This window comes from Oncorhynchus mykiss, chromosome 20, assembly GCF_057628025.1.
Source record: "Oncorhynchus mykiss isolate SJ-2025 chromosome 20, ASM5762802v1, whole genome shotgun sequence".
In the NCBI taxonomy this organism is placed as follows: Eukaryota; Metazoa; Chordata; class Actinopteri; order Salmoniformes; family Salmonidae; genus Oncorhynchus; species Oncorhynchus mykiss.
The window spans coordinates 38,864,076-38,884,035 of NC_143041.1; the positions used below are offsets into that span (position 1 = coordinate 38,864,076).

Here is a 19,960-nt window from a genome sequence, read left to right on the forward strand (position 1 = left end):
CTAGCGTCGTCCGGGTTAGGTAGGGTTTGGCCGGTAGGGATATCCTTGTCTCATCGTGCACCAGCGACTCCTGTGGCGGGCCGGGCGCAGTGCACGCTGACCAGGTCGCCAGGTGCACGGTGTTTCCTCCGACACATTGGTGCGGCTGGCTTACGGGTTGGATGCGCGCTGTGTTAAGAAGCAGTGTGGCTTGGTTGGGTTGTGTATCGGAGGATGCATGACTTTCAACCTTCGTCTCTCCCGAGCCCGTACGGGAGTTGTAGTGATGAGACAAGATAGTAGCTACTAAAACAATTGGATACCACGAAATTAGGGAGAAAAGGGGTAAAAAAAAATATATGTATATATATATATTTTAAAGAATGCTGAGCTCCCTACACGTGATGCTGACCACAACATAATAGATAAATGACTTTCTATACAGCATCTGTGCCAAGTAGAAAATGGCTGTCCCCAGCATGCAGACTGTGGTATGGGAGGCAAAACTCAATAAAGATCTATTCAATATTCAAGTGAGGCAGAAGTAAAGGAAATCACATTTTTTGGACTTTTGAGACATGTTTCTCTCAAAGCTCAATTCAGCATCTACTAGTGAACAGGCCTTCACTAAGTATAGTTCTTCACAGCACAAATTGTTCCATCTGGTTTGAGTCAATATCTCTTACTGTAGACACAGGCTGAAAGGAGTACGAATGTTGTTCTACCAATTCTTCCTGACCTGTAGCCTCAAATGTACACAGCTGAGAGAGGAATTCCAACCGTACTACTTTCATTTAAAGCAAAGTAATGAACAACAGTTAGGCTAATGAAATTCACAAGCAATTGAATTCCATTCAATTAAAGAAAAGTAATTCATGTATTTAATTTCTGACACCCAATGAAATGCTCCCTCTTAACATCATCTCCAGCATCAACCCAACATCAACATATGTGAAAATGGCACGTTTCTGTCACGGATCCCTCGGGAACTGTCACTACGCACACCTGGTCCCATTCGATTAGTAATTGTATAAGTCTGCCCTTTGTTCACCATTGCCTGTTGGTTGTTGTTCCAATGTCCGTTGGTCGTGTGAGTACCTGTGCTGTGCTGTGTTGGATTTCGTGCTGTGTGTATTGTGCAGATGATTATGGGTCTCGTCCCGTGTGGTATCATTGTGCTCTTGTGGTATTTACTTGAGGTAGTCCTTGCTCTTTTGTTTGGGTTTCAACCCTGTGTTTGTTACGTGTTTGTTTGGTCTTCGTCCCTGTGCCTTTACACGGCACGCTGTAATTTGGATAAATATATATTTTTTACTTACACATTCCTGCACTTGTTTCCCGATCCCTTCTACCAACGTGACAGTTTCTGTGTTTTGTAGTTAAAAAAGTTAGCGGTAGCAGTAGTAAACCACTGAAGAATTTGCTAATGTGTAGCATGATTATTTTTGTTGTGATATGGCGACTAGTTAGTGAAGACTAGATGACATGTATCATAATGTACTGTACAGCAGTAACCTGTGTGCACGCAGTGTTAGAGCTGTCAAATGCACTGACATGTTCAACCTCTCCTCTGTAATTCCCACATGTTTCAAGCTGACTACCATCGTTCCTGTCCCAAAAGACTCCATGGCATCCTGCCACAATGACTACGGCCCTGTAGCACTCACATCTTTATTAATGAAGTGCTTTGAAAGGCTGGTCATGGCACATATCATCTTCATTCCAGACACCCTAGACCTACTCTAAATCGTATACCACCGCAACAGATCCACAGAGGACGCAATCTCAATCACACTCTACTCTGCCCTCTTCCACCTAGAAAAGAGGATTACCAATGTGATGATGCTGTTCATCGACCACAGCTGTGTTCAACACCATAGTGCCCTAAAAAGCTCATCATTAAGCTAAGGACTCTGGGACTAAACACCTCCCTCTGCAACTGGAACCTGGACTTGCTGACAGGCCGCCCCCAGGTGGTAGGAGTAGACACATCTGCCACGCTGATCCTCAACATGGTTGGCCCCCCAGGGGTGTGTCCTTAGTCACCGCCTGTACTCCGTTTACCCACGACAGTGGCCAAGCATGATTCCAACTCCAAGTTGGCCCTGTAGCACTCACATCTTTATTAATGAAGTGCTTTGAAAGGCTGGTCATGGCACATATCATCTTCATTCCAGACACCCTAGACCTACTCTAAATCGTATACCACCGCAACAGATCCACAGAGGACGCAATCTCAATCACACTCTACTCTGCCCTCTTCCACCTAGAAAAGAGGATTACCAATGTGATGATGCTGTTCATCGACCACAGCTGTGTTCAACACCATAGTGCCCTAAAAAGCTCATCATTAAGCTAAGGACTCTGGGACTAAACACCTCCCTCTGCAACTGGAACCTGGACTTGCTGACAGGCCGCCCCCAGGTGGTAGGAGTAGACACATCTGCCACGCTGATCCTCAACATGGTTGGCCCCCCAGGGGTGTGTCCTTAGTCACCGCCTGTACTCCGTTTACCCACGACAGTGGCCAAGCATGATTCCAACTCCAAGTTTGCTGACAACACGACGGACGACGGTGACAAGCCTGATCACCAACAGTGAGACAGCGTGGTGCCAGGACAACAACCCCTCCCTCCACGTTAGAGTGGAGAGGGTCAAGCGCTTCAAGTTCCTCGTTGTCCACATCACCTAAAACATATCACGGTTCTCTCACACCAGTACAGCCTTCCTTAGGAGGCTAATATGACTGGGCATGTCCCCTGAAATCCTTAAGAACTTTTACAGATGCTCCATCGAGAGCATTCTGACCTGTTGTATAACCGTCTGGTATGGCACCTGCAGAGGGTGGTGCGGACGGCCCAGCGCGTCACTGGGGGTGAGCTCCCAGCCATCCAGGACGTACATGCTAGGCGGTGTCTGAGAAAGGCCTGAAAAATTGCCAAAGACTCCAGCCACCCGAGACGGGGACAGTTCCTCATGCTCCCTTCCTGCAGGCGGTCCTGGTGCATCAAGACTCAGACCAACAGACTCCTAAACAACATTTAACCCCTGGCCATAAGACCGTTAACTGGAAAACAACTACGGCTTCCCCTGACACCTACGCTACTTTCTCCTAATCCCTACCTGCATGTACAGTACATATCTATCATTTGGTATTGGCACTGTAACCGTATATAGCATCCGCTATTTATTGTGTTTCTTTATTTTTATATACACACACACACACAGTTGAAGTCGGAAGTTTACATACACTTAGGTTGGAGTCATTAAAACTAGTTTTTCAACCACTCCACAAATGTGTTGTTAACCAACTATAGTTTTGGCAAGTCAGTTGTGTCATGCACAAAGTAGATGTGCTAAGTTATTTTTCCAACAATTGTTTAGACAGATTATTTCACTTATAATTCACTATCACAATTTCAGTGGGTCAGAAGTTTACATACACTAAGTTGACTTCCTTTAAACAGCTTGGAAATCTCCAGAAAATGATGGCATGGCTTTAGAAGCTTCTTAGTCTAATTGACATCATTGGAGTCAATTGGAGGTGTACCTGTGGATGTATTTCAAGGCCGACCTTCAAACTCAGTGCCTCTTTGCTTGACATCATGGGAAATCAAAAGAAATCAGCCAAGACCTCAGAAAAAATATTGTAGGACTCCATATGTCTGGTTCATCCTTGGGAGCAATTTCCAAATGCCTGAAGGTACCACGTTCATCTGTACAAACAATAGTACACAAGTATAAACACCATGGGACCTCGCAGCCATCATACCGCTCAGGAAGGAGACACGTTCTGTCTCCTAGAGATGAACGTACTTTGGTGTGGAAAGTGTGAATCAATCCCAGAACAACAAAGGACCTTGTGAAGATGCTGTAGGAAACCGGTACAAAAGTATCTATATCCACAGTAAAACGTGTCCTATATCGACACAACCTGAAAGGCCGCTCGGCAAGGAAGAAGCCACTGCTCTAAAAAAGCCAGACAATGGTTTGCAACTGCACATGGAGACAAATATCATACTTTTTGGAGAAATGTCCTCTGGTCTGATGAAACAAAAACAGAACTGTTCGACCATAATGACCATTATGTTTGGAGGAAAAAGGGGGATGCTTGCAAGGCGAAGAACACATCCCAACTGTGACGCACGGGGGTGGCAGCGTCATGTTGTGGGGGTGCTTTGCTGCAAGAGACTGGTGCACTTCACAAAATAGATGGCATCATGATGAAAGCAAATTATGTGGATCTATTGAAGCAACATCTCAAGACATCAGTCAGGAAGTTGAAGCTTGCAAATGTGTCTTCCAAATGGACAATGACCCAAAGCATACTTCCAAATTCCAAACAAAGTTGAGGTATTGGTGTGGCCATCACAATGCCCTGACCTCAATCTCATAGAATATTTGTGGGCAAAACTGAAAAAGTGTGTGCGAGCAAGGATACCTACAAACCTGACTCAGTTACACCAGCTCTGTCAGGAGGAATGGGCCAAAATTCACCCAACTTATTGTGGGAAGCTTGTGGTAGACTACCCAAAAAGTTTTACCCAAGTTAAACTATTTAAAGGCAATGCTACCAAATACTAATTGAGTGTATGTAAACTTCTGACCCACTGGGAATGTGATGAAAGAAATAAAAGCTGAAATGAATCATTCTCTCTACTTTAATTTGGACATTTCACATTCTTAAAATGGTGTTGATCCTATCTGACCTGAAACAGGGAATTTTTACTTGGATTAAATGTCAGGAATTTTGAAACTGAGTTTAAATGTATTTGGCTAAGGTGTATGTGAACTTCTGACTTCTAGTGTTTGTGTGCAGTACCAGTCAAAAGTTTGGACACCTAATCATTCAAGGCTTTTTCTTTATTCATACTATTTTATACATCGTAGAATAATAGTGAAGACACCAAAACAATGAAATACCACATGGAAGTAACCAAAAAGTGTTAAACCAATCAAAATATTTTTTAGATCTTCAAAGGAGCCACCCGTTGCCTTGATGACAGCTTTGCACACTCTTGGCTTTCTCTCAACCAGCTTCACCTGGAATGCTTTTCCAACAGTCTTGAAAGAGTTCCCACATATGTTGAGCACTTGTTGGCAGCTTTTCCTTCACTCTGTGGTCCAACTCATCCCAAACCATCTCAATTGGGTTGAAGTCAGGTGATTGTGGAGGCCAGGTCATCTGATGCAGCACTCCATCACTCTACTTGATCAAAAAGCCCTTACACAGCCTGGCGATATGTTGGGTCATTGTCCTGTTGAAAAATAAATGATAGTCCCACTAAGCGCATACCAGATGGGATGATGTGTTGAATGCCTTGAATTCTAAATAAATCAGTGTCACCAGCAAAGCACCCCCCACACCATCACACGTCTTCCTCCTTGCGTCACAATGGGAACCAAACATGCTGAGATCATCCGTTCACCTACTCTCTCACAAAGACACCTCGGTTGAAACCAAAAATCTCAAATTTGGACCTGTCAGACCAAAGGACAGATTTCCACAAGTCTAATGTCCATTGCTCGTGTTTCTTGACTCAAGCAAGTCCTTTTTGGTGTTATTTAGTGGTGGTTTCTTTGCAGCAATTCGACCATGAAAGCTCCTCTGAACAATTAATGTTGACATGTGTCTGTTACTTAAACTCTGACGCATTTATTTGGGCTGCAATTTCTAAGACTGGTAACTCTAACAAACTTATCCTCTGCAGCAGAGGTAACTCTGGGTCTTTCTTTCCTGTGGCAGTCCTCATGAGAGGGAGGAGAGGCTTTTTCAAACAAGGTCATTGGCAGCACAACCCTTAAGAAAAAAGATTGCAGGTACAGTGCAGTTAGAGTGCAATATAACTACAGTATGCTGCAATTACTGTGCCCAAAATATCACAGTCGATTGCAGTTACTGCACTTTTACTGCGGTTTCAAAACTGCAGTCATTTTTGTAAGGGAAACACCTTACACACTACTAGGTGTTGCATTCCTGCCATAATATGTAAAACCTCTGCAATATGACTAAGCTGCTACTTCCTTTGTTCTTCACTGAATTAAAATATTGATTCCCTTCTTACCTTTCCCTGGCTCTCATTTGAGCTGTCACTCTTCTCCACATCTAGGCATTGTTTGTCCAGGTAAAGGTGAAATGCTCTCAGGGTTACAGAGGTCCATTCGGCTACACACTATAATTCAGATTAAGCAACTTTTCCATATGGAGTCCTAACATGTATTACCCTGTGATAAGTGCCGAGCAGCGCTGGCTTCCATTTATAGACACACAAAGCCACAAATAGCTTGCAGACGGCATCCAGCCTGCAGGGCACCGATAACTATAATGATCATGCCATCGCTAGCAACTGTGCTCTGTGCCCCCGGGAATGCATGGCCACAATTGTATTTGCTCTTCTCTCAGTTCAAATTTGTCCGAGGGGGTCCCTGGAGCGGCGGTCTCCGAAGGTGTAATGATGACCAAGGACGAGTGTTTCACCCACTTCCCCAGAGTTATTTATATACAGTAAGTCTGTTCCCATTAAACAGTTATAGACAATTGCATTAAGAATAGTGTAGAGCATGGGTACTCAACCCTACGAGGTTTTCTGTTCTACCTGATAATTTATAACACACACCAGGTGACCCTGGTCTAAATCAGTCCCTGATTAGAGGGGAACAACAAACAGTGTTGTGGAACTGACTGAGGTCCAGAGTTGAGTTTGATGGGTGTAGAGGAATGGTCTTAATGTGATAGTCTAATTTGGAGCACTACTTGTTAATTCTTAGTCAACAAAAAACTATAAGAGTTACAATTGTCATTTCAAAGGCAATTGAGTTATTGAAATGACCAGGCGATGCAGTCTCTGAGAAGAGTAATTATTTTATTAAACAAAAGATTTATTAAGAAATAACCAAGACAAAGCAATGAATCTTATAGGATGAATAAATAGTGAAGATTTTGTTGGCAAAATGGTAGTGTAAACAATTCAGAATAGAAAGGGAATAGGAAGAAGGTTAAAAGGTTTTGTCTATTCTACAGCATTTTGATTCAAAGGATAAAAGCAGGACGATTATTTGAAAGTCCTAAAACTAACAAAGACAGAAGAGAAATAAAGAGAAATAAGAGAAATAAGAATAAATAAAAATAGCCTAATAATAGAGTAACAGGTACAGATTTAAACGCTCAGTCAAATCGCTATTTTATGTTCGTATTCTTATCTTGCAGGTTCCTTCTCTACAATAAGAAATAATACAAGTGTTTCGTTGGACGGCGTATACCATGTGTATCCTGTACATATGACTAATAGAACTTGAGCTCAAGCTGGATACTCTTACGTTTAGTCTGCCTGCACTCAACGTGAGTGCATGCTGAGTCCAAAACAAAGCTGTTCAGAAGTCCAGTTTTCCCCGGTAGGTAGCCAAGAATCGTTCTTGATGCTTAATGACCACAACCACGTCTGGTCACTGATCCTGAACACAGGGACTGGTGTTCACACGTTCAGTTTATAGTCCTGGGACAGGAAGAGGTGAGGTCTCCCGGTCAGGAGAGCTGCGATTGGTTTAAGTGACGGAAAAGTTCCAGGGGCTGAGTCCTCTACCATTCATCGCCTGCATTGTTCTGTGTCATTCTATAGGGTATCAGTTCATCAATGTTCACATGAATGCGAGAGTACTTTATACACTTTCATAAATTCTTTAAGGGCAGAAAAACATCACAGCACACATTCCAAAACGGTCTTATTACACACATCTCAACACTTTTAACCCTGTCATTTTCAGTCTGTTTACACTGTTTGCTTGAAGGAAAAAAAGAGTTTGAGGTACTTTGTGTGCAATCCGTTGATTCCAATAGAGAATCTCCTTGGCTGAGCCGTAGTCATCTTCATCGAGGACCCTGCTGTGTTTGTCTCCTGTCTGACTACCGTTTGGTTCAATAAGGCTGATTGTCCTGAACATTGTCTTATGCTGGTAGGTGTGAAATGGGCATACTGGGGAGGACGACTCCTGCTAGGAACTTTCTGTCCCCCTCTTCCTGTGTTGTCTAGCCAGTGAAGAGGGGTCCTTGCACATTCTCCTTGTGGTTGACATCTGTCTGGCGAAGATGTGTGAAGCATAGAAATAGAAGGAATAGAATTGGACTCTAACCCTGGCAATTTGACTGGTAAACACATTTTTTGTAATGTCAGTTGAGTTGACTAAACAAATCACAGCACAGATCAAACGGTACACTTCCTGATTTTCATTCCTGACATTGGTACACTCAAAATGGCTGCCAGTCTACCGTTTATGCCATCATTGACTTGAACGGGGGAGTCCATTCTATTCATTCTATTTCTATGGTGTGAAGTTGACGCTCCTCTACATCTCCCCCTGTTGGCCATCTTTCGAGGGCTGGACCATTGAAGCTGATGGACAAATATGGCGGTGTTGCTACAACAGCAACCTTTCTGTAGCCACTTTTGCAGTGCAATTTGTACACACTGAAATCTTATGATCCACTTGGTCCTGTATGTTGAAGGGTGCATTCATTTCTTTCCACTGTGTTATAGTCTGAGCATGCAGAGAACCAAGTTAAATGGAATGGAATGCTAGTAATTCAGATATGATTGACGCTTAAGGTGAGCACCTTAGAAAGCTGGGGTAATATCTTTGTCAGGCTGGCTTCCAGTTGCATCCTGCCTGTACTTTGTTGATGCACGTTTGGTAGCAATTACAGCCTTGAGTCTTCTTGTGTATGAAACTACAAGCTTGGCACACCTGTATTTGGGGAGTTTCTCCCATTCTTCTCTGCAGATCCTCTCAAACTCTGTCAGGTTGGATGGGGAACACAGCTATTTTCAGGTCTCTCCAGAGATGTTCGATCAGTTTCAAGTCTGGGCTCTGCCTGGGCCACTCAAGGACATTCAAAGACTTGCCCCAAAGCCAGTGTCTTGTCTGTGTGCTTAGGGTCATTGTCCTGTTGGTAGGAGAACCTTCACTTCATTCTGAGGTCCTGAGCGCATATCATTTCATCCATTTTAGAAGAAGGCTGTAACGTAACAAAATGTGGAAAAAGTGAAGGTGTCTGAATTATTTTCCAAACGCACTGTACAATTTCTGGATGACTAATTAACAAGGGGGTTTTCATTCAACACATGATTGACTACATAATGAATGCAGAAGGGAGTGTGATTTATTGTGGTCTATTACTGCAGACTGTATGTATGAGCAGAAGCCTTACCTTTACGCCCCCCCCCCCCCATTTTAAAATACCTGTCTGACTCTGCCCTTCCAGATTTCGGCAGATAGCAGGCCTATTTATCTACCCATGAAGCAAGCCAAATCGCCCTGAAGCTTGAAAGTAAATAGAAGCAGCAGACTGGTGCTCCTGACTGAGTATTCTGAATGTGTTAGGCCTCTTTAAACACGTTTATTCTCGGTTTGGGAGTAGGTTAGGTCTGTCTGCCTGTCTTCTCTGTCTGCCAGCGTGTCTGTCTGGGTTACTGTCTGCCTGCTAGTATGTCTGCCTCCCCTGCCCAACCGGCCTGTCTGTCTGACTTCTGACAAGCCAATGAAAGCAGACCTTGGGAGGTCAGTCTAATCCCCTAAGTGTGCCACATTTCTCCTTTATCACAGCTGTCCCTGTCCATCTCTGCTCAACCATCTCCCTGCCTCCTCCTGTATGGGACTGGGACTGCAATACAACTAGCAAGGGAGCTGGTGGCCTGCCACTTATGTCATAATAATTGTGTTTATACAGTATGTGCAATGCCAGATATCTGCAGACAATGTTTAATGCCACACATAGTGCTTTACTTCAAAATCAGTGTTTTTCTTTCAGTTTAATTTTGATCTTTCATCAAATATACATGGTGTAGAGGAGGGGGGAAATCACCAGACAATCACCTAAAGATCAAAGTGAGTAATGTGCAAGCCAGGAGACTCGACATGAACTCTTAATGATTCGAGAGCAAAGCTTAATGAATCACAACATAACTTGCCTTTTTGATTTTGTAAACAAGACTAACGAGAGAGCTAATGAACAGGCTTTGAATAAGGCTCCCTCTGAGTCAAATGTGAAGGAACTCTTTTTGTAGCACTTTAAGGGGAAATCTGCAGTTGCTACATCCATTTTCTGACATATAGAATTAATGATAGGTACCCATTGATTCTTGAAGAATATATAACTTATAAATGCCTCATGAAATTAGTTCAACTGTCGTACCCCATCAGAACCCAAAATATAATATTGTTTACTCCCATGTTTGTCAACAAAGTAAAAGTAAACAAACACTTTATAGCCTCAAAACATGATTTAAAACTATCATTGTGATCTCATGGATGGCCAGTCCTCTGTCTATGAATTTGAGTGGTTTCTCCAGGCCCATCCCTCAGCTTTTTAGAGAAAGTGGTGGGGAAAATGCTTTGTTATTGTTTCAACTGCTGATTGCCACTTTAAAATAATATTTTAATGGTCCCAGCTACTCAGAATCCTTGGAACGTCCCCCCGTTGAAGTTGAAATGTGAAATGTTTAGGGTTAGGTAAGGGTTAAGGTTAGGGTTTAGGGTATGGCTGTCCCAAGGATCCCGGGCAGCACTGGATTAACCAAATGTATTGCCTAAATCAAACAGAATGGTCATTTTTGGGAACATGCTGACAGAATAACATAGGCCGACTAAATTATTTTCATCCAAGAAAGTTGGTTAAAAGTAATTTAAGTAACTTGTATCTGCTCATGTGTGTTGCCAAAAGGGCCTGATTAAATATCTTGCTTTAAGCAAAAGTAGACATTATTTATTCATTGAATCTTAACCGTATCTTTCTCCTATAGCACGTGCCCACATTCCTCAATTGGTGACATAGGCTGCAGCCCTATATTCCTCATGACTGTCATGTCTGGCTGAAGGTCCTGCGGGTTCAGGGAAATGTTTTTTTTTTAAGTTAATCTATTTTTAAGCGCTGCTGTAATTAAAGTAATCAACATGTTATAAAAAGGGTAGAAAGGGTTTCCTAGTTTGTGAATTAATTAGTGAGTAGGTAGGTCCCATAAATCAATGGCTTCTTGGCAATAATTGTGTATATTACAGATTATGGGTATATAATTGATTGTATTTCACTGGGCTGAGGTAATTTCTAATCCTACCTGAATGTATTCCCATGTGTATCAGGGTCAAACCCTGCCTGTAATTCCCTCAAACACTTATGGTTATGCTGCAAGAAAACATAAAGAGTTGTGTGTACTCAACAAAACCAGTGTGAGCAAACAAACAACTATACTGAATTATTAACATGCTCTCTCGCTCTCCAGGAAGGCTGTTTCCAGGAAACCAGTTGTTGGTTGCCTTCTTCTCTTGAGCCACATGCAGACATTTTCTTTTTCATTATTTGCACACAAGAAAAGACAAAACAATGCCAGTTTAAAAGACAAGTGCAGGAGAGGTAAAAAAAATAAATAAACCGAGCATCTTGTAAAGGAACCTTTAAAAATATTGAAAAATGAAAATGTATATCCTGATTATTAAAACACAGGATTTACACCAATACAAATAAAAGATTTAGGTCAAATGCTTAATCAACAGTGACAGATACTGTAGGCAGACAATTATTGGGATGAGTCATTGTATGAATGTCCAGTTGATATTTGTTTTCTTTTGTATTTGAAGGACTTGCCGTTTCAGTTCGAGGTGGTCTGGGAGAAAGTAAAAAAAAAAAGACCCCTTTAAGTGATGCAAAATTGACCCAATCTTGTACGGAGAAAAAGTGGTGTCTGGAGCAATGTTCCCTCAATTGTCACGGCACTGAGCAAATTTCAGGTCTGCTGAGCGTAAACTTGAACGTTGTGAAAATTCTCTGCAACTTCCAGAGCGCGTTTACTGTGAACACCAAGGCTGTAAACACGCACCTTTGGAAGCGATGACAGCATTGTCTTCTTGGGTATGACGCTACAAGTTTGGCACACCTGTATTTTAGGGAGTTTCTCCCATTCATCTCTACAGATCTTCTCAAAGTCTGTCAGGTTGGATGGGGAGCGTTGCTGCACAGCTATTTTCAGGTCTCTCCAGAGATGTTAGATCAGGTTCAAGTCAGGGCTCTGACTGGGCCACTCAAGTACATTCATAGACTTGTCCCGAAGCCACTCCTGCGTTGTCTTGGCTGTGTGCTTAGGGTCATTGTCCTGTGGGAAGGTTAACCTTTGCCCCAGTCTGAGGTCCTGAGCGCTCTGGAGCAGGTTTTTATCAAGGATCTCTCTGTACTTTGCTCTGTTCATCTTTACCTCGATCCTGACTAGTCTCCCAGTCCCACAGCATGATGCTGCCACAACAATGCTTCACCGTAGGGATGGTGCCAGGTTTCCTCTAGACGTGACGCTTAGCATTCAGGCCAAAGAGTCTAATCTTGTTTCATCAGAATCGTGTTTCTCATGGTCTGACAGTGTGTAGGTCCCTTTAGGCAAACCTCAAGCAAGCTGTCATGTGCCTTTTACTGAGGAGCGGCTTCTGTCTGTTCACTCTACCATAAAGACCTGATTGGTGGAGTGCTGCCGAGATGGTTGTCCTTCTGGAAGGTTCTCCCATCTCCACAGAGAAACTCTAGAGATCTGTCAGAGTGACCATCAGGTTTTTGGTCACCTGACACAATCCTGTCTTGGAGCTCTATGGACAATTCCTTCAACAGTCAACTGTGTGCCTTTATATAGACAGCTGTGTGCCTTTTTCAAATCATGTTGAATCAATAGAATTTACCACAGGTGGACCCCAAGTTGTAGAAAGATCTCAAGGATGATCAATGGAAACAGGATGCACATGAGTCTCATAGCAAAGAGTCTGAACTTACAGTACCAGTCAAACGTTTGGACACATCTACTCATTCAAGGGTTTTTCTTAATTGTAGAATAATAGTGAAGTAATAAAAACTATGAAATCTATGAAACTATGAAACAGATCATGTAGTAACCAAAAAAGTTTAACACATCAAAATATATTTTATCTTTTAGATTCTTCAATGTAGCCACAATTTGCCTTGATGTTAGCTTTGCACACTCTTGGCATTCTCTCAACCAGTTTCATCTGGAATGCTTTTCCAATAGTCTTGAAGGAGTTCCCACATTATGCTGAGCACTTGTTGGCTACTTTTCCTTCACTCTGCATTCCAACTCATCCCAAACTATCTTCAATTGGGTTGAGATCTGGTGATTTGTTGAGGCCTGGTCATCTGATGCAGCACTCCATCACTCTACTTATTGGTCAAATAGCCCTTACACAGACTGGAGGTGTGTTGGGTCATTGTCCTGTTGAAAAACAAATGATAGTGGGACTAAGCGCAAACCAGATGGGATGGTGCATCGCTGCAGAATGCTGTGGTAGCCATGCTGGTTTAGTGCGATTTGAATTCTAAATAAATCAGTGTTACCAGCAAAGCACCCCCACACCATCACACCTCCTCCATGCTTCACGGTGGGAACCACACATGCGGCAATAATCCATTCACCTACTCTGCGTCTAACAAAGACACAGCGGCTGGAACCAAAACTCTCGATTTCCCACCGGTCTAATGTCCATTGCTCGTGTTTCTTGACACAAGCAAGTCTTCTTATTGATGTCCTTTAGTAGTGGTTTCTTTGCAGAAATTCAACCATGAAGGCCTGATTCACGCAGTCTCCTCTGAACAGTTGATGTTGAGATGTCTGTTACTTGAACTCTGAAGCATTTATTTGGGCTGCATTTCCTGAGGTTTGTAACTAATTAACTTGTCCTCTGCAGCAGAGGTAACTCTGGGTCTTCCTTTCCTGTGGCGGTCCTTACGAGAGCCAGTTTCATCATAGCGCTTGATGGTTTTTGCCACTGCACTTGAAGAAACTTTCAAAATTATTGACATTTTCTGTATTGACTGATCTTAAAGTAATGGACTATCGTTTCTCTTTGCATATTTGAGCTGTTCTTGCCATAATGTGGACTTGGTCTTTTTCCAAATAGGGCTTTCTTCTGTTACCACCCCTAACTTGTCACAACACAACAGATTGGCTCAAACACATTAAAAAGGAAAGAAATTCCACAAATTAAAACTTTTAAGAAGACACACTTGCTAATTGAAATGCATTCCAGGTGACTACCTCATGAATCTAGTTGAGTGATTGCCAAGAGAGCCATATCTATGACAGCTTTCTTTGAAGAAATGTAAATCTTACATTTTAAGTCAGGTGCACCACTTTTACAAGTTTGTTTTATGTACAGCTTTGTAGAAATCCAGCTCAACCCTCACACATTTCTTGAAAACAATTGTGTAAAGCATAGGTGGAAGACAAGATGAAAATACATTTTTAAAAACGGGAGTAAGCCAGAGAATGCGACCTTGCTCATCAAACACTCCAGCTATAGAGCAGAATTGAGCATCCTGCATACTAGCTGTGAATAACAAGTTGTTGTGGCAGGTGGGATATGAGAAGTGCACCGCAGGAACTCACTTTGTTAGTCAGGCGAAGAATAGTTAAACTAAAGGGTCCCTTTCAAACTTGGAACATACATTTGTGGTTGTACAGCTTATACTTGGGCCTGTACAACTTGCGTTGCAATTATCTCTAATTTTGCCAAATACAGGTTTCACAGAGCCTTGACTTTTCAACAAGATTCACAAAACAAAGCTTTCCGATAAATGTTTGAGAAATGTAATAATTGGCAATATAAGAATAGTGAAAGAATGAATCTCAAAATGAAATATCATACTGGGCAAGTAAAGTCTAAAGTGTTGCACATTCTAATACAGAAGCAGGATTTTCTTAACGGATTAAAGGTCAAATGCAGATGTTTTTATCTTAACATAAAATCATTTCTGGGTAACAATTAAGCACCTGACTGTTTTTGTGTGTTTTTTTTACTAACAAAAATAGTTTCTCAGCAAAAACTAATATCTCAAGTGAGAATTTTGCTAGGACTGTCGAAGTGGTCTGCGAGAGGGGCCTTATTGGACAATGGGAGGGATAATGTATGTAACATGTATGTAACATGAAAAATGGCAGTTATTAGAAGGACTGTTTGAAAACACCACCTGAAATGTCAGCCTGATTTGGTGGGATGGATTTTGGGCCTTCCATGGTGACATCACCATGCGGTAAATTAGTTAATAGACCAAAATAAAGAATGTCAAACGTCTCTGCCAATAACAGCTCATTTTTAGTGTTCCCCTCCCCACTCAGCTCTAACCTAACGTAGCAGGCGTAAAAGAAAAGCCTGAAACTAGATCCCCTACATCCTGGTCTTGATGAGAAGAAAGAAACTGTAGGGGGAAGTTCTCTTCTGCGCTGTTCAACCAATCCGTTGTTAACGTTCAAAAGCGGAAGTCACGTTGCAGGCACTCTTTCCATTTCCCATGAAAATCTGGTTGTTGGGGACTCGGCAGAGGCTACTCAGACTACTCCCTGACAGTCATAGCAAAATTCTTGCTTATGAAATTGCTCTTTACTAAGAATACATTTTTGTTTGTTTTTGACCATTTTAATTACAAAGACCTGTAAGTTATTAGGTTTTATGTTATTAAGACTCTTTGGCCGTTCACACTTAAGAAATATTTCCGCAAGGTGAAAAGACTATGTAGCATTGGGCTGCAGGTGTTGGGAGAAGTGAGGTTTCAGACTGAGCCTCTGCAGAGACTGTCACTCACAATGCCTGGAGTGACTAAACAGTGGATCTAAGCTCCTACTGGTGAGAGTAAAAAGGGCATCTCACTCTCTCGTGGCTAGGGGGGAATACCAATAACCACTTGCCAAACCATCCGCTGGCTCAGTGGTTCATTGGTAGAGGTAGCTAGAAGAATAACCCTTTGATCAACTGAACATAAACTTTCTAAATTGGAAGAGCATAACATATTTTAAGTGCTTAACAGATATTTTTCATCTACGTTTTGTGAGTCTTCCTTTCAGAATGAGAGGCTGGAGTGTAACAATACTCTTTGTGTCATTGTGGTTGGACTCCTACATGGATGGAACAAGTCTATTGTTCTGCCCAAACAAAGACTCCCGTTGTTCAATGAGTTAGTTCTTGCCATGGTCTTACCATGTACTGTAGCAGTCATTAACATCAATGAACAGTGTTGTAAATTCTCCCAAAATAGCAATGTAATGACAACTGCCAATTTTACTCGTTTTTTACTTACATGAACATGTCTTTAGTTGGAATATCTTACATTTTTTATAAGTCAATACAAAGGTAAGGAGAGACAGTTGTGTGCAACAAGTCAGTTGTTGTCAACATTTTTTGCATGCAAACCTTAGGCATGTGGTCAGGGGGGATAATAGTAAGCACTGTTAGAGTGGATGTGGCCGTCTGGATCCTGTGGCGGTCTAATGCCTCCCTGTCAGCGTTCTGTGTCAAGGGCTCCATATCATTGTCAGAGGGGGGGGCGGGGAGTGAGGATAATCTGAGGTATCTAGCAGTGGATGCCCAGGAATTGAACATGATTGGGTGGGAAATAAAATGGATGATCGGTAAATCATCTAGTTTGACAGCATACTGGCATTTCACAACTAGAACTTCACAATTGTCAAGACTAGTCCATGTCTCACTTCATCTGTTGTCTAGATCCAGATTCACCACTTAATTTATTTAATTTTAAATTTAACCTTTATTCAACCAGGCAAGTCAGTTAAGTACAAATTCTTATTTACAATAACGGCCTACCCCGGGCCAATTGTGCGCCACCCTATGGGACTCCCAATCACAGCCGGATGTGATGCAGCCTGGATTCGAACCAGGGATGCCTCGCCTTAGATCGCTGCGCCACTCGGGAGCCCTAATCCCAAAATGAATGGGAAAGAGGCCATGAAAATGTTTTGGAAATTTGACAGTAGGTATCTTTTTGATTAATCTGGGGTTGAAGGATACTATTGCTGCATCTAAACAACAGATGGGGTGGGTCACGGCTTCAACTTGGCATTACACAACTTCTGAGCATGGAACACTTCTGACAAACTTTTGAATTGAACAATCCAGTTAAGGTCATTTGATAAGGGGCCAACAAGAGCATAGAGATGCAGGATCTTAATTTGAGCCAGTTTGCTACAGCAGGAGAATAATCCTGCAGCAACTGGAAATGTGAATTACAGTATTATGTGGATTATATCTAATGGATGTTGTAGGGGTTGATACATTTTTCATAAGTGAAAATCAAGTCTGAAATTTCAAACTGGAAATTACAAACTTCAGAAGCCTTTTTAACCTAAAATACACTACAACTTTTACACTTCCTGCATTGCAGGAAAGTTATCCCGCAACAGGGTGATCAAATGAAGATCCTACATCTGTATGGGACACTATGCGATGACTGACAAGTTTCAAAGATTGCATCAGAAGCTCTTTCAAAAAATGTGATTGGTCTGTCCTCCCTTCGCCTCCTTATCTCCCAATCTCGACTGATTGGAAAAGCCTTGACCAGGTGAAAACCAGCCTAATGATGAGCTTCCACCAGCTGGATTCTACCAGGTCAGTTTGTCAGACAGTGCTGATAAAGGAGAGGGGGGTGAAGAAAGGGCGTGTTTTTTAGACCCCTGGGAAAGCATCTTGCTTACCGTCATGCTACCACTTGAAGTGCATGGCTTTTAAACGAGGTCTCCGGTTCTTGTTAAAAAAAATTACCAATTAAGGACAGTCTCCAGATCAGGCTGAGAAGAACCAAAGACATGAACAATCATGAAGACCATAACGCAGGGTTTCCCAAACTCGGTTCTTGGGACCCCAAGGGGTGCACGTTTAGTTTTTTTGCACTAGCACTACACATCTGATTTGAATAATCCACTAATCATCCATCTTTGAATCCGCTTGTAGTGTTAGGGCAAAAACCAAAATGTGCACCCTTTGGGGTGCCGAGGACCGAGTTTGGGAAACGCTGCCATAACCTATAGATGGAGAGAATGTTCTGAAAAAATAAGACATAATATTGGAGTCATTTTAAAAAGACAATTTCCAACCTAGGATTCTATTCTGCCTTACTTTTGTACACAATTATACCTTGAGCCATCGGAGTGGCAAACTCCACCCACCACTCCGTTGCCTTTAGAGACCACAGTCTCAATCTTTTTGGTCAGGCTACAGTCCACAGCGTGCGCCGGACCTGGCTGCCGGGCTTTGGGTTGCTGGCGTCCTTCCTCCTGGTCAACAAGCTGCCAGCTCATGAGAATGTCTGTCTCCGTGGTGACAGCAACAGCGCTTTCCTGCTGGGCCCGGCAGGCATCGAGGCACGGGATGGCCTTCTCCCTCATGACTTTCATCTTGATGCAGCTCCCAGTATTCCTCAGGGCGGTGACAGCTTTGTGGTGGCTGACCACTTGCATGTCCAGGCCGTTGACCTGGATGGACAAGTGACACATTATACAGTTGGACACCAGCAAAAGTAGAAGCAGGGGTCGGGGTGGGAAATAAAAGCTATCGCCTCAAAGCATTTATTCACTGAAAAAAAACAGGTGTATTTGTAGGCCCGCAATAGATTATTCAGAGCCACATTTGGTCTAAGAGTTTGAGATTTCATTTTCAGTGCAGTGCGAATGATGAAAGGACAACTCTTTGACCAATATCACTCATATTGATATTTACCATAGATATAGATATTTTTGAATACCTGTTTTTAAGAGAGAAATATTTATTTCTACTAACCAGCATAACTCCTTTGTAGCTTTAACCTCTGCAGACCACAGTTTATACATTTGTGTCTGTCTAATGCCGCTCCCCTCTGGCCAGGAGGTGAATTGCAATGGACCTGGTATAGCGGGGATGTACACTGTTGATTTATAATCTGGTGGTCATTGAAGCTACATGGAAACAAACAGGCTGAAACTACAGGGCCTACAACATGGGAGGATATTTGGTTCCAACCTACAGCAATGTGGACCCCCGCCTTTTCCGATGGCGCTCCTCTCGACACGTTGGAAATAAAGATGCTTTGAAAAGGGAATACACTACAGTAAAAGTGGGCTACAATAACTGGAAGGTAATGGCGAACTCGACCAAGGGAATTGTTTTAATCAGCTGTGGTTGCCTCTTCACAGCCAATACTCTGATCTGAATTTGAATCTGTCTGCATCTGAAATATGTCAGCTGAGCACTAACACTGAACTGAAATATCAACTGCCTAGGTAAATATTTAGCTATATTACTGCTGGCAACATTCCTGCCATTTTTAAATGCCACTCCACCGATATGATTATTATTAGCTACCCTTATCATGCAAGAGGTGTGGTGCTCCGATTGGGGTTGCAACAGTGCTGCATCAAGTCTGACAGCTCTGCTGCTCCTGAGATGAGGCTCACCTGGTCATGCTCCTTGTAAGGCAAGAAGCCCACCCCTCCTGCAATGCTGATTCCTAGCCCCTTTGGGTGCAGTCTAGGAAGTGGGGAAAAACACACAGCGCAAATGAGCCTATTTCTCAGCAGAGCTACCTACAGAAAGAACTTGGCCTGCATACAGAAAGAAAAGTTAGAGTATATCTCTACCACAGAGAGCAGAATGCTTCTATTCTATGCGACTTCCATTGTAGCACTAATAGGAATTTATGTTGTTGACATGAATATACAGTGCATTCGGAAAGTATTCAGAACCCTTGACTTTTTCCACATTTTGTTACGTTAAAGCCATATTTGAAAAGTTTTTTTGTAAATGTGATATTTCCGTTTTGTAAAATAAATTTGCTAAAATTTCTAAGAACATGTTTTTGCTTTGTCATTATGGGGTATTGTGTGAAAACTATTTAATACATTTTAGAATAAGGCTGTAATGTAACAAAATGTGGAAAAAGTCAAGGGGTCTGAATACTTTCCGAATGCACTGTATTATAAGGTGTGCAGATTTACTATTAAGGGCACTTTGGAGATGACCGATTCGTGTGAGGAGGTCCTGTCAACAGCCCCAGCTTGGACCAGTTTCCCGTAGGTAGCGAGGCTTTCAGGGCTATGTGGGGCGACTGGACCCTGCATGCTGAGCTCTGCAGTTTCCTGTCCTCCCGGATGTCTCCTTTGTGGTGACAGAACCTACAGGGCAT

At 42.4% G+C, this 19,960-nt stretch overlaps 2 protein-coding genes across 5 annotated transcripts in view; both read right to left on the minus strand.

Annotated features, from left to right (window-relative positions):
• Positions 1 to 6,556, minus strand: part of mlip (muscular LMNA-interacting protein) — a 45,135-nt gene extending 38,579 nt beyond the window's left edge. For 3 of the 4 annotated variants that reach the window (XM_021576480.3, XM_090213042.1, XM_090213037.1), the window contains exon 1: positions 6,045 to 6,556. The gene's annotated coding sequence lies outside the window, so the exon portion shown is untranslated. The remainder of the gene's footprint in view (positions 1 to 6,044) is intronic. The other variant, XM_021576478.3, reaches the window with a different exon arrangement.
• On the minus strand, positions 2,758 to 19,960 carry LOC149974595 (disks large homolog 1). Its single transcript, XM_090211983.1, is given in 8 exon segments — positions 2,758 to 2,978; positions 17,566 to 17,591; positions 17,938 to 18,289; positions 18,802 to 18,864; positions 19,232 to 19,341; positions 19,765 to 19,881; positions 19,883 to 19,909; positions 19,911 to 19,960. Coding segments are annotated over 8 exon segments (966 nt in total).